This window comes from Rhinichthys klamathensis, unplaced genomic scaffold (assembly GCF_029890125.1).
Source record: "Rhinichthys klamathensis goyatoka isolate OS25496 unplaced genomic scaffold, OSU_Roscu_1.1 h1tg000011l_1, whole genome shotgun sequence".
Taxonomy (NCBI): domain Eukaryota; kingdom Metazoa; phylum Chordata; class Actinopteri; order Cypriniformes; family Leuciscidae; genus Rhinichthys; species Rhinichthys klamathensis.
In genome coordinates, this window is record NW_026606564.1 from 14,550,583 (window position 1) to 14,566,456 (window position 15,874).

At 40.1% G+C, this 15,874-nt stretch overlaps 2 protein-coding genes across 2 annotated transcripts in view; both read left to right on the forward strand.

The window, feature by feature from the left end:
• Window positions 1–15,874, forward strand: part of abcf3 (ATP-binding cassette, sub-family F (GCN20), member 3) — a 172,627-nt gene that overhangs the window by 5,947 nt on the left and 150,806 nt on the right. The gene's annotated exons all lie outside the window — the stretch shown is intronic.
• Window positions 4,573–8,965, forward strand: LOC130095969 (uncharacterized). Its single transcript, XM_056262578.1, has 2 exons — window positions 4,573–4,644; window positions 7,921–8,965. Exon 2 carries the CDS (start codon window positions 7,937–7,939, stop codon window positions 8,963–8,965), a length of 1,029 nt encoding a protein of 342 aa, XP_056118553.1. The 5' UTR covers window positions 4,573–4,644; window positions 7,921–7,936.

Consider the following 15,874-nt stretch of genomic DNA (forward strand, 5'->3'; position numbering starts at 1 on the left):
TGGGGCCTCCATCTTAGACCAGTCACCCGCTCGAGCTGTGACTGTGAGCTGTGTAACGAGCTGTCAGCGCATTTAATTAATCACACCTCACTGAATACCGAACTGATTTTCACGCGGGGGGGGTTTTCTGCAAAGGTCATACATGCAGCTATGATACAGGACACATGGTTCAGCGTATTTTAATATGCATAGTGGGCTTAACAGTAATAGAATATTCTGATATATGATATAAAGGGACCAGACGTCCGAGATCAAAACTGGGAACATAATCCCCGAAAAGGGGGGGAGGGGGGAAACGGGGACATTTTGACTATCAATCTGAAGGATCCCAGTGCACACTGCTGCCACGCAACGTAACTAGGAGTATGACCGGCATTTCTTGTGGCCAATAGGACGTCTATCTCTATTATGTCTATGGTTTTAACCATGAGCTAACAAGGTAACGATAACGTTAAAGTAATTTGAGCTAATGTTAGTCCCAGTTCTGGAAGCCAGAGATACTTCATTTCAGAAAGTGCACAGTTGTATTTTCCTGTGTTTACTGGGTAAGTGTTTTAACGTTATACAGTCTATTGGTAACTGTAGAGATAAAACAACTACTTTGGGGGTGGGGTACTTGGCCCCAGCCATGTTAACTTTTGTGGCGCAAACACCCAAAATACTACTTTACCAGGAACTGCATAATGTTTTAAGTTGTATGGTACATTTTGAGTAAGTTTAACCTTTTAGAAAAGACAAAGTGTCACTTAATCTACAAAATGTGTTCCCTATCAAGGCTACGGAACTTCGACATTACGGATGTCGTATATGGGAACTCCTCTCATCCTTCACTTCCGCTGAAATCTTATTGGCTAACGCCAGCAGAGCTGGCCAATTGACGCAAAATATGCAAATACTGAAACCCTGTTGCAGTAATAATGCAAGTGCAGCGTCAATTCCCTTCAGAATCTCTCTCTTCACGCTCAAATCGTGTGCTAGAAAGCTGATACTCCACTAACAATTCTAGGATTACTCGCCGTCGTTGAAGGTGCGCCGCAGATACTTACACTGTCTCCTGCATCCGATGGCGACTGTTTGCAACCTGTGCTCGGGCCCCATCGTGCCTCCCAACATGCACCTGTTTTGCGTCGCATGCATGGGACTGGCCCATGCTGAGTCAGCCCTCAGGGATGGAGGGTCCTGCGACCTCTGCGCGGACATGTCGCTTCGAGCTCTCAAGGCCAGGCGGGATGAAGCTCGCGCAGCAGCGGGGATCAGGCCGGCTGCCGCCACCGAGCCGCTGGCAGGCCCCCCCCAACCGCGGAGTCGAGGTTCGACCCCGGGTGAGTTTCCCCGACCCCACCTTTCAACCCCCTCGCGAGGTCGCTGACTTCCGTGTCCTTCGGGGCGAGTGAGGAAGACGACTCCATGTCTCTGTCTGCCTCCGAGAACGACTGGGGTGCGGAGCTGGCCGCTCCGCTGGCGGCCACGGAGCAAGAGACCCCGGCGGACCTGCAGGACGAGCTCTTCCGTATCCTCTCGAAGGCCGTCGAGGAACTGGACCTCTCGTGGAAAGCTCCCGATGAACCGTCGAAGAGCAAACTTGATACGTGGTTCCTCCAATCAAGCCGCCGTCAGGCCGCTTCGAAAAGAGGAACACCGGATGCTCAGAGTGCTTTTTTTTTTTTTAAGCTTACCTCAAGGGCATCCGGGTTGTATGGAGGATTGATTTCGAAGTGTACTGTCCCTTTAAGGCATTATACAGAAACTACTACGCTATAAATCAATGCACAATGTCACTTTGTATCGTTAAATGGGAATTGTATTTGTTTTTATCTGTTTTAAGTTTAAGAATAGCATGTCTTATGCATATATTTATCTTAATGTAACTTATTGTTCTACCCTATTCTATACTATCCACTTTCTGCTGTAATGTTGAAATTTCACACTTGTGAGACAAATAAAGGCTGATCGTATCGTATCGTATTTGCCCAGTCAGAGCGCTTCGGGAATACATTTCTCGCTCGGGCGCTTTTCGGACAACCACAATCGGACCAGCTGTTTGTGTGCTTTGGTGGGTGCAACAAGGGATGGGGGGTCTCTAAACAGAGGCCGCTTGTGGACGCTATTGTTTTGGCTTTTGATTGCCTGGGGCAGGAATGCCCCCTTAACGTCAAGGCCCATTCGACTAGGTCGGTAGCCTCCTCGTGGGCCTGGACTAAGGGTATGTCTATTCAGGATTTATGTCTTGCGGCTGGCTGGTCTTCTCAAAACACGTTTGCCAGGTTTTATAAGTTGGATTTGCCCTCTGTAGCAAATCAGCAAATCGGTGAGTTGATTGCATACATATCATTGAGAGAGCTGCTCTGCGCTTTGCTCATGAGTTGTTCTGTGTGCTTTTTGTGTGTTTTTACTGTTGTCACCGCTATGCATTGGCCTTCTCTTACTGTTGTTGTTGCCCTGTTGATCGACAGTGCAAACTTTCCCCGGTTATACTGCTCGGGATATGCAAATTCTGGCAGTGTTTTGTGAGCTTGTGATAGGTCCCTTTGGGCCTATCAGAGGTTAGAGGTTCGGTATTGGCCAATCTCGGCCTATCAGATGCTTGCATACTGGGGGGGGCGGTCTTGGTATTGGGGCCGTTGTTAGTGGTTTGTTTTTGCTGCCACGGTGGGATTCTATACAGTTCCCATATACGACATCCGTAATGTCGAAGTTACGTAGCCTTGATAGGGAACGTCTCCGGTTACTTACGTAACCTTGGTTCCCTGAAAGGCAAGGAACGAGACATTACGCTCGCCGCCATGTTCGCTATTGATTTTAGCGTTTTTGTTCGATTCTGAAGGGAATTGGGAATTAAATGGTTCTTAGCTGTTCATCTTAATTAAAAAAGAAGAGTTTAACTTGAAAGGCTTATGATTTAACGTTAACATATAGTCTAGTTTTTAATTATTTCATGGTAACATTAATTTATGTTCTTGCTCTTTGTTGTTGCAGATGGACACTAAACTCACACTCTGTACATGTCATGTGGAGTCAGCTCTTTCACTGTAGGCTCATGTTTGTGTGGTGAGTAATGTTTACATTTTTTGCATCATCTCCCAGTGGCCTGTGGTAGGGCTGTCGCGGTGAAGGAAATTCCCTTGCGGTAATTTTGAGTGGCTCAATAGCGCGATATTCGGTATTACCGCCATTTATTTATTTATATTTATTTCTTGCTATATAAATAGGTGTTATAATGTGGTCAGCATACACAAAAACAATGTAACCGAAACTAAACAGCGTCTCTGCGCGCAGTTACATTATTACGCCAACGGACTGTCTTTGAATGAGTCATTAAACCATTCATTCAACGAAAACGTTCAAAAAAGTTGATTCCTTAAAGGGATAGTTCACCCAAAAATGAAAATGAAGTCATTAATTACTCACCCTCATGCTGTACCAACCCCGCAAGACCTTCGTTCATCTTCGGAACACAAATTAAGATATTTTTTATTAAATCTGAGAGGTGGATCACTCCTCCATAGGCTTCCTAAGGGAGTCAAACTTGATCGCCCAGAAAGTCATTGAAGAAAATGTTTAAATATTTCATGTGCCTACAGTGGCTCCACTATAAGTTTATCAAGCGACGAGAATACTTTTTGTGCGGAAAAAACAACAAAAATAACGACTTTATTCGACTATTCCATTGCTTCCTTGTGGGCCTGAGACGAGAGTACAAGAGATTTCCAGGACGCATGCGCGAGAACAGACGTTCTTCTTCTACTACTATGTACAGCGCGTTAGTTCTCGCTCATGCGTCCTGGAAATCTCTTGAACTCTCGTCTCAGGCCCACAAGGAAGCAATGGAATAGTCGAATAAAGTCGTTATTTTTGTCCTCTGCGGTTGGCCTGTCAGTAGCGCGGTACTACAATATTGCGGTTATCGCGACAGCCCTAGCCTGTGGGCCGTTTTGGCCAGCCGTTAAATAATAGCTTGACCAGCCGCAGCTATAATATAGCAGCTTCTTTAAAAAATGATTACATAGAAAGCAGGAGAATCCAGTATCTGCCATCTCCTTGTCTTTCTCTCTTTGTTTTTCTGCCAAATAATACATTGACGAATGTTATTAAGTCATTGTTGATAAATGGCACGCAGCTGGCCACAAGTTTTAACGTTTGTGCTTCTAAAGCCTCTTCAGATGGGGTGCGACGGTCCGTTTGCGGACACATTTGGATCAATAAATAACCATTCAGTCAATAAGTAGAGGCTATAATCACTTTTTTGCAAGAAGGTTAAGCTACTGCTTTTATATTGGTTGTATTGACCATTTAAAGGTGAATTTTTAAAGGTGAATTTTAATAATATACATTGTTGTAAAGAATATTTAAAAATATATATAATTCCACAGGCTTCATTATAGACACAGTGATTGGTTTCGGACGATACCGTGTCCAGGAAATGGTGATTGTCCCCAAAAATCCTGATAGGAATACCCCTCGTATGTTTTGTTGTTGTTTGGTATTTCATAATTTGACATAATTTGTTTATTTTTAATTAGAAATACTTTTGAAACCTTTCTTTGATTTATCCTTATTTATTTTATTTTTTTATTTCTCAGTGACGAGTGATGCAGAAAATGCTGTGAATGTGGCGTTGTAAAGCCTGCCCCTCAGTTTTACCAAGTAGGTCCCATGCATTAAAGCATTATCGGGTAAAACATAGTTTTTATGGGAATAATAATAGATATCCATGTGCATATGTAACCTGCCTGTGCACTTTTAGAACATGGAATGCACATTTAATTCATTTGAATAGATTCCATGTGGCTGAAACCTCTCATCAAACAGATAGCTGTATATTTAGCTGCCATTTATGTCTTTGTGAAGATCTTGTCTCTGAAAGGGATTACTGGGTTCACATTAATGCACACCAGAAAAAAATGAAGTTGTAAACTTGCATGTTTTTAGGTTGCGACTTTCAAACGAATATCTACAGAACATTTAAATCCCACAAGAGCAGAACACACAATTCCTATTCATTAACAGATTTTAAACCAGGCATTTTGACATCTACCACTTTTGTTTCCCTGAATTCAGCTGAAAATACTTCAAATGATGATATAGGTGAGGTATACTTGGATGCACCAAATGTATTTTTGCCTGTAAAGACCTTCCAAATGTAATAGAACACACTTTTGCAGCAGCTCTGTTAAAGTTTTACATTTTACTCATGTACCAAGCACAGCAATCAGTGATTTTTTTGTCTGAGCTTAACCACATAACTAGCTCTCTCTCAAGTTCCCACACTGATGGTGTTCTAGTTGATATTTTTCAGAAGCACAACCTTCAGTTTGACAGAGATGTTGTAGAGGAAATAACCACTGCTTTATGCACAGGGAATCCTATAAATAAAGCCATAGCTAAGGGTGGGACTTTGAGTTCTGCATATCAACGTAAGCATTATTATAAGGCAAACTTTAATGTAATAGAACCAGTTGAATATATTTTGGATGCTAAAGAGAAGAAAACCTTTCAGTATGTCCCCATTCTTGAATCACTACAAGTGCTTTTGAATAGGAAAGATATCTTGGACAAGATAGTTTGTAATCACAATACAGAAGCGGAGACTTCAGGTGAAATTGTGTACATGTCCTTCAGGGATGGTCTGCATTTTAAGCAAAACACTTTTTTTGTCAGGGGAGGAGTTAAGACTATCTGTAAGTTTGTATGTTGATGACTTCGAGGTCTGCAACCCTCTAGGCACCTCTCGTAAAACACACAAACTTTGTGCTGTGTATTGGGTGCTGAGTAACCTTCCTCCTGGGTTAATTCGTCGTTGACCTACATCTACTTAGCATTGTTGTGCAAAACAGACGATGTGAAGTGCAATGGCTATGACAAGGTTTTAGAACCACTTCTTAGAGATCTCAGGTCTTTGGAAGTTAATGGAATATTTGTTCCACAACTGGGCAGATCGCTTAAAGGGACAGTTCAGTCAGTTGCTGCAGACAATTTAGGAGCTCACGGAATAGCAGGCTTTGTTGAGAGTTTTACAGGCCCCTATTTTTGTCATTTTTGTACTGCAACAGCCTCAGAAATTGCATTGAATGAGGTGAGATCAGAAACTTTTATCCTCAGAACAAAAGAAACAAATGGGACTCATGTCAAAGCAGCCTTAGATAGTGGCAGTAACTGTTTTGGAGTTAAACGAGCATGTCCTTTGACTAAAGCCCTTTCTCATTTTCATGTTGTCAGTGGCTACCCTCCTGACATTGCCCATAACCTCTTTGAAGGCATTGTGCCTGTTGAAATAGCAAGTTGTCTCAAAATACTAATATCAAAGAAGTATAGGATGATATCAACCATTCCATTCTTCACTTTCCATACAAGTGGACAGACAAAACAAATAAGCCTCAAGTTTTGCCGCAAAATCTGTCAAGCAGGAAAACCATAGGCGGTAATGCCCATGAAAACTGGAGCTTGCTAAGATTACTCCCCTTTCTAATTGGGCCCCAAATTCCTGAGCATGATCCTGCATGGCAAGTCTTGTTGGATCTAAAACAGATCGTGGAGCTTGTGGTTGCCCCAGTCCACAACGATGAGTCTTTTGCATTCCTTGAAAGCAAAGTTTCTGACCATAGACAAAGGCATCAAGAGGTGTTTTCACAGAATAGACTGCTGCCCAAACACCATTATCTAGAACATTATCCAAAACTAATAAAGTTGTTTGGGCCTCTTGTGGGTCTTTGGACCATGAGGTTTGAGGCAAAGCACAGTTTCTTTAAAAGGGTAATTAAACGCAAGAGTTGCTTTAAAAATGTGCCCCTCTCTCTGGCTGTGAAACATCAGTATATGATTGGGTACCACTTGTTGTCTCCAAGTATTGATAAACCAATTCTGGATGTGTCAAATGCATCTCTTGTCCCGTTAGAGTTTTTGAAGGTAGAGTTGGCTCAATCTGTCAAAGAAAGATATCCTGATCTATCTGAAATACACCTTTCAAAAAATGTTTGGAGCAAGGGAATAAACTACAGGGCAGGTATGGTAGTTGCCCATGGGTCTGAAGGTGGACTGCCTGAGTTTGCGGAAATCCATCAAATATGCATTTTGCAACCAAGATTGTTTTTTGTTTTGAAACTGCTGTGTGGATGGTATAGAGAGCACTATGGAGCCTATGAGCTGACTCCATCTCCAGCACAAGAACTTGCTCTTGTTGAGGTCTGTGAACTGGTTGATGAGTATCCCTTGGCTGCCTATCTGGTTGGGTGTGCGCGGATGGTGACCTTGAAGAGATCCATCTGCGTTAAAGTAAGGTAATAAGTTGGACACGATGGTTGGATACATAACATGAACATGAGGGCACACTCTTAAATTTGTCTATGTTAAAGTTATTTTCGTTAATGAAAACTAACCAAATAATAACTAGGTGTGTGATAAAATTATAGTTAACTGAAATCAAAATGAGTCCTTACAAAAAAAAAAAGATAATTGTAACTGTTTGCTTGCAAAACTAACAAAAATAAAGTAAAATTATAAAGTAATGTCTTTAGTTTTCGTCTTTGCCAATTTATTTTATAGGGCCTACATAAGACTAATATTTGGGGTTGAAATTAAATCTCTTCAAATTTCTTAGCTGTGCCCGTTATAGTCCATGCCGCTCGCCTGGCATCTTGGCGGCGAAAGTCGGGATAAAGCTACTGAGTCCCATTATACATAGAAAGATTAAACTTACACTGAAACTAATACAATTGAACTAAAACCTAAAATAAACAACCAAACTCACTTTAAAACAAATTAAAACTAGAAATTGCAAAACTATAATAACCTTGGTCTATATGTTTTTATGTCTTGGATGTCTTTCCTCCTTAGCATGGTGTTTGACAAACTTGCATACTTGCACATTTGATCTCAACAGTTTACTCTTTCAGATGACAAACGTATTGTTCTTTTTCTAAACAGACAGTGCAGTAAGACCATGACAGCGATTCTCAGAGTAATCCTGCGGCCAGACAGCTGTCAGAGGGTGGTGTTTCCTTCTGGTCTACCTTCAACTGTAACTGACCTAGAGACTGAGATAAAGAATCAATGTAAAATAAAACAATCCTTTCGACTGCAGTTTATGGATACACTTTTTGGCAACGACTTCATGAACCTCACTTCTGTGGAAGAAGTACAAGACAAAGCTACAGTCAAGGTCATATACACATCCTGCAGACCTCTCGATGGAGATCACTGTGCTGACGTTGACTCACCAACCACTCACAATGATGACTCCTTATGTTCTTCTGATGATAGCACCATAATTCTCTCATCGTCACAGTCCACCTCATCAAGTTCTTCGTGGCCAGATTTTTTTAATGTTCCTCGTTTTTCATATGATGCAGAGTTAAAGCTTGAACAAGCCCACACAGCTTTCAGAGAAAAGGGGACCCTGCTCATTCCTGATCCAAAGCTGAAGTCCGATATATTAGAGGGGTTTATACAAGCGATAGTCCAGCACAAAGACTATGTCACAGACCGGGAGTTTGACCAAGTTGCTGAGGCGCTCATCAAGAGGCATCCATGTTTACAAGAGAGAGGCTCATCTACTGGCTATGGAGGATGGAAGACCAGCCTCAAATACAAGCTGTTCAACTACCGCACACATCTCCGGAAAGTAGGATGTCCTGAAGTATGTGTAAATGCTTTGAAACATAAACCAGATGGTAAACGTAGTCCTGCCTTTGATGTTAAGAAACCAAAGAGGGGTGAAGTGGCCTACTATTCCTCCTTTCCACTTGGGGAGTGCGAAGAGTCCCTGGAGAAGATGAGGGTTGAACTCATTTCAGATATCAAGCAGCGTAATAACAGAGAGACAATTAGGGCTAAAATGGAGAAAAGGTTTGCATTAAGAAGACAAGAAGTAATATGTTGTGCTCCGATGATTAGCGACTTTCAAGAGAGATGGCCAGCTCTCTTTGATGTAATGGAGGCAAGTAAAAAAAAAAAAACAGTAAAATTGTGAAATCTCGTGTGGTAGATTGAGGTTAGACTAACACTTGGCTCCACTTTGCATGCAATGATGTGGTTTGCAGGCTTATTTTAATGCTTACACAGGTTTATGTATTGTAGAATGTCTGATGTGAAATTGTGGTGGGCCTCCACAGTTTACTACATTCATGTTTGGAAATACTGCATTTGATCTACTCTTAAAGATGAAATTTCTCAAAGGAAAAGAAGCATGAAAATATAAAGATGGTATTTGACAAATAGAGGGATGATTGCAGCTAAGAAATAATGACAAAATAACTTTACATTTGTTTAGTTGAATTCAGTTGAACCACATTTAAATGATATTTCTTACCAACCTCAGTTTTAGGTCTAACTAATATCTTGTATGCAGGTCCTTGTACTAATGTTTCAGATAAATGCAGAGTTTAAACGGATCACCACCATGCCTCTACAGTCAAGGTTCCTCTCACAGTTGGACCTATTCACTGCAAATTTGCTGAATGTGTTTGAGAAGAGATCTGGGCAGCAGGAAAAGAAGCTGAGAGACATGTCTGCCATGGTGACGGTAAGAATTCTAACTATTTAACTTTCAGTTGCATTTTTTCCACATGTTGGGATTAGGTTGGCAGAGGTGGGTAGAGTAGGTAAAAACCTGTACTCAAGTAAATCTGGTCGTCAAAATAATTATTTGAGTTAAGCTTAATTTATAAGTCTACGCCGTAGCCATGCATTTATACTTGTGTGTTGGTTTCGGCGTTGTTCTGCAATTACATCACCAAAACGCTAGTTAGTGGTAGCGCTACAGCTTCCATTGTCGACTTTTGCCGGCAAAACAGGCTAACTTCCTGTTTAACTCTCGCTTACTTAAAGGAGCTGTATGTAAGAAATGTATTTCAATTAATCATAAAATGGCCCTGATATGTCACTAGACATTAAGAAATCATGTTCATTTCAAATACTTATATCACTGACAACAGTAGTCCGGCCAGGATATTGTCATTTAAAAAGTGAAGTTGCAGCCCTCAACTGATGTTGATGTTGTCATGTTGTGTAACCCTAACCCTAACCTAACCGGATGCTCCACCCTCCACCTATCTACCAATCACGAAGTCAGTAGTGTTGCGGCATCCGGGTTGCCAGCTCTGCTCTAGTTAGCACAGCTGCAGCTACACACATTCCTGCTGGATCCTGCAGCCTATCTGGCAACCTCGAGTCAGGGAGGAGGGGGAGGGGATACACCGCTGTACAGTAATTTGAAAGTGATTGCAGTACCAGTTTTGGCCACAATCTTACATACAGCTCCTTTAAAGGGGGTAAAATTATATATGGGCTTCTTTTAGACTTTTCAAATGTTATTGACAAAATGGATCACATACTGAAAATTTACTTCAAAGCATGGAGCACTTCCTGTGGGCTTGGAGGCCGTGCAAGGCTATCCAGCCGACCAATCACAGTTTTGCAGTCCACATCGCTGCGACATGTAGTTACATTTTTGGGGAGGTGCACGTTGGGCTAATCGTAGGCTACGGCGTAGATTCGACGCAAAAGTATAAATCAAGCTTAGAGTGCAAAAGGATTTACTGAAATTTACTTGAGTAGCAAGTAACTTAAGAAATATAAACATAAATATAAAAACACCAGGGACAAATACTAAATTAACGCCAATAAGTAATTATTATTTGAACATGTTTCTTGTTGTCTACTGTAATTTATTATTAGGCAAACAAATCAAACAAACCTGTGTATTATGTCCATTGGTAGTCAATTGATGATGAAATGTCTTTACCTTTGCATTCAAATAAAACAACTACCTGTAACCGCTTTGTGTTAAAATGCAGTCATATGCTTTGTTTTATTCTCTAAGGATGACATTGATGCTGGTCGGGAATGTGTCATCAAAGGACTCTGCATCTACCTAAACGAGGATCCTGATCATCTCATGCAGGAGTATGTGGTGAATGTATAGTGAAGTAATAGTGTAACATTGTTAGACCCAGATCAGACAGTACTGCCCTTTTTCTTGAAGCCTACTTTTTTTTTTAAATGAAAGAGCAATTCATAGTTTTCAGTCATGTGACATGCACGGTGAGCTGGAGGGCAAAACAACAGACCAACATAGCGGCTCACACCACGACTCCCCCATAGAGACGCCGCAAAAGGAGTTACATTTTATTTGGATCACCTCTCAACTTAAGAAAAAGAAAGATATGGACACAAACTGCAAATCCATTTCTATCATTCAAAAGCGCCAGGTCCCTCCCGCGGCTCGACTGCAGTATTGTTTATGTTTACCTTGCGGGGAATCCCTCACCTAACACAGCCCAGGCTGGTCTCTTCCGCGATTAGTGTATCAGAAAGCAATGGACAACTACCATCCAGCATTTTGGCAACGCAAAAGTAACAAACTTAAAGTAACAGTGTATCACTTGCTTCCTGGTTGGCGGGCAGCGGAAAATGTATTTTTCAGACTGATCTCATGAAATGGCGTATGTATGACACGCCAATTCGTATTTCCATTTTTGGCGTGCTATCAACACGCATAATCGCTTTTCAGCGTGTTCATCAACGCCGTTGACTTAACGTTACATTACTGTATATATAAATATATGACCTACCCCAACCCCGTCCCTAAACCTACCCGTCACTGGGGTTAATACCATTTATGAGTCTTCCCCTACCATCCTAGAAAAAAAAATATCGCTCCCCAGATGTAGATCTACATTTTGCTTCGTTTCGCTCGGACATTTAACGGCGTGTACATACACACGGAATCACTCGGACATTTAACGGCGTAGACATACACGCAAAGGATGACGGTTCATTTCGGCGTGGACATACACGCGGATAGCTCAAAATGCGTATAGATAACACGCCACTTGAATTGAAAGTGGCGTGTATGTTTACGCAAAATCATGATGTCATGTTGGTATTTTTTGCAAAACAAAATCTTAAATATAAGTTTTTAAAAAATGGATCACAAAAGCCCTGGCACATTTTATGGTATTCAACTGTAGCCAAATTTATTTTGTGCTGCTTTTTGTACTGCATTTTTATACACTTAGGGGGCTATCACACCTACCAAACGAAAGGAACGGCTCTACCTTTGGTCCGACGAAAAAAGCCAGCCAACTAACCAAAACTAACCGAATGTATCAAAACATGAACTTTGGTTCATTCAGGTGTGAAAGCCCCCTTTAGTGTGTTCGCTAGAGTTTGGAGACTGGTCATCTGGAATTCTGTACCAGTACCCAAATGGTACATTTTAAGGTACTTAACCGTCTCTGTAATAACAAATGTACTGTAATTTCAGTTAATCAAACAAAACATTAGTGTGTCTGCTGTTTCTTTATGCAAAAGCACATATGGCAGAGGGATTTGAATCTGTATAACTAGGGGTGTGACAAAACGCTCACGAGACAAGACACAAAATTGGGTTCATGAGATAGAGACGAGATTTTGACAGTGCTTTTAAGAGAACTTCAATGCTGAATTATATGAAGATTTTGAGCATTAATTTATTTCCTGCAATTGATGGTAAAACATTTTTTATTTAAGTAAAGAGTAAAACAAAATTCTGTATTTTTAAGCACAAAAGTAATGTTGTAAGTACTTTTAGTGTAGTTTAAAAGATGCTCTATGTCCTAATGAGGTCTGAGTTTAAATAATTGTGTCCTTTCTTTTCACCAGGAAATAGCTGAGACCAATTTCTTCAGTGCCATAGAGATGACGACAGTGGGGATCTATGTTGTGAAAGACACTGCCAACAGTGAACCCTCTGACGTCTGAATAGTTATCGAGGGTGTGGTGGCACTTCGAGATCTTGAGAATGTAGCCCTTGCGTCTGCAATGTTGGTTGGACTCTTTGATGCATTAAACATGCAGTACCCTACAAAGCTCCGCTACACTTTTGAGGTAATTCAAAAGATAATCATGGAGGTGGATGCAGGTGAACTGTCTGGAAAGGCTCAAAGCTTGAAAACTAAGCTCCTCCAGTGAAGAGAGATGAGCTATATTCTTGGCTATTGGTTGGATTAGGACATGACTTTTGGCAAACTAATAGTCTCCAACTCTACATTGCTGGACTGAGTGGTGTTGCAACATGGTTTTGGGACTACCAAGTCCAGTGATATTTTTCTTTTACAGTTGATTACTTCATAAGGCACATTTGCATTTTACCATTCCATGTGTTAATGTGTTGGAATATAATACATTGTTCAAAAACCCATGTCACATTTGAAGTGAATTGTTTTAGAGATGCAATTTGCAGTTACATTTTACAAATTATTGGACCTGTTTTAGACAACAAAGCTACACCAGGGAAGGGAGCTCAATGTTTTTGTCTCCTGGTTTGATTAGGACATGACTGTTGGGATGCACCTTTTTGTCTTTTAGCTACAGTATACATTAATTGAGTGAGTGGTGTTGCAGCCTGGTTTTGTTATCACCAATCCAGTGATATTCAAGTTGTATAGTCTTGATTACTGTACAGTACATATTAGGATTTTACCATTCCATTGTTTTGCTCTGTTAATATAGCATTGTTCCAAAACCTTAAGCTTCCCACAGTACATTTAAGGTGTTTTTTCTTGTAGTTTTTTTTATAGATGCAGATGCATTTTTGAAAAAGCTCTGGCATGTTTTAGCCAAACTAACCTACATCTGGAAAGAAGCACATTATTCTTAGTTTTATTAGCCCATGACTGTTGTTATACTTTTTTGGGGCTCTTAGCTACAGTATGCAGTACACCCCAGGAAGCAGTGTTGAGGCCTGGTTTTATTACCACCAAGTTTAACAGTTTTGATTACTGTTCAGTACTAGGCACATTTTACTAGTCATCTTACATTGTTAACAAATCTTGACATCCCCATGGCACATTATGGTGAACTTTTAATTTTGGAAACTCAGTGCCAATTGTTTTTCTAGCCACACCTGTGCAGTACATTCATTTGTTGAATAAAATGTCAGAATTGAACCGACTTATAGTTTTTAATGAAAATATATTGTTAATGTTTACAATAGTAAAGTGAAATGTCAACAATACATTTGATAATTGTTTTATTTCTTTACTAATTTGTTTGTGAAGTCATTCAGGTCATGGTTATCCAAGAAAGGTTGAAATCAATGGCAACTGGACTGGCTAAGTTTTCTTGAAGACGTTTCACTTCTCATCCAAGAGGCTTCTTCAGTTGTGGCTGAATGCACTCAAAAAAATGATTTTTTGATGTTGTTCACTTTGTTTAAACCATTCATTTTGATTTAACACCATTGTATCAGGTTTAATGTTCAACACTATTGCATCATGTTAAACTGACTTGAAATGGTTACTCTTTGACTTAACTTGATGTTTTCATTTTAATAGAACACGTTCCAATCAAGTAACTCAGCAATTAATTTAATCTGATATCTTACGTCTATTCCTGACCACAAAATATATATATAAAAATGTCTTAACTTACTTCATGATTTCTAATTTCTTTTAAATAATTTTCTCTGAGAAATTACGTTTGTAGGCTATAGCATAAGGGCTCATTTTATTATGCCGTTTTCTTTTATAACTAAACTAAAAGCTAATCAAATAAAAACATAAACATTAGTAAATACATAAATCTATTTCATATTAAGCATACATTAAGCCTTAACTACTTTTACTAATGGCAAAATATTATCCAGGAGTGTTTCACAAGAAGCAAAAAAAAAAAAAAGAACCGCGCATTTTCTCTCAGGCAGGCAGTCGTTTGCCCAGCCGCCCATCCCCCACTGCGCGCTCACATCACTCGACGGGTCACACAGCTGGACGGCTAACGGTCAAGAAAAATAACAGGTAAGCATTTCGAACTTCTTTATCCCCATTTAAAGCACATTTGAACGTTTTATGTCTTATTGTCGTACTTCTCTATCTGAAGGTTAACCATCCCAGTAACACTAATGTACGTAACGTTAACGTTAGCTAGCAAAGAAGCGGAGCCAACGCGCCATTAGCAGCTAGCTAAGTTAACTTACATCAAAGACAGTTAACTTATCAGCGGCAAGTGTTAAATATGCAGCGTTTTACGCCACAGTTTGTCAGTGGGAAATTAATAAATATTTTGTGTGCTTTCTCACAGTTGGACACGGACAAACAAGTTCCGGCATTTTTTATTATTATTTTAAAACAGACGGCTGATAGACGGACCATCTTCCACATCTCTAACCGTCATTCACACCACGTAAACAACAGGTAAGTTAACTTAACGCAAACCCACCCATTTACTACATTACAATGTTTAAACTTTTTGTTAATCGGTTTATGACCTGTTTTGTCAATTTTATCTAGCATATCCATGTGATGCTTATTAAGTTTACTAAAGCAGCCGAAGTCTCGGTGAACAAGTGGCTCGAGGACCGATGATGATGGCTGTTTTGCTAACATTAGTTAACATTTTAGACTGTTATTTGCTTCTCACGTTTTCTAATTTGAAACCCACACTAACAAGGTTGGTTTCATACTTTTTTCAGAGTAAAGGCAACGAGGGATGGTGTGATATCAATGTCAACAAGATGATGCAATAACGTTAACGTTACTATGAGCCTAAAACGAAGTAAGTAAAATTCACATTGAACAAACTGGTTGTTTTTAGTGTTGTACAGTACGAGATGTAAATTGTCACATATTATGACCAGTTATTTAAATACATTGTTTGTACATCGTTCAGTTTTAGAGATGTCTTGCAGCACAAATGGCAAAAAAACGATCCTGACATGTCTACTATCTCAAAGGAAGAGTCAGCTGATGATTTCAAGACACACAAGGTAGGACACATGTCAGGACTACATTATATTTACTTAGAAATACTTTATCCTTTTAGCATAAATCATTGTCATTAGAATAAATGCATGAATTGGATAGTGCACCTAAAAATAAAATGAAAATCGTCATGATTT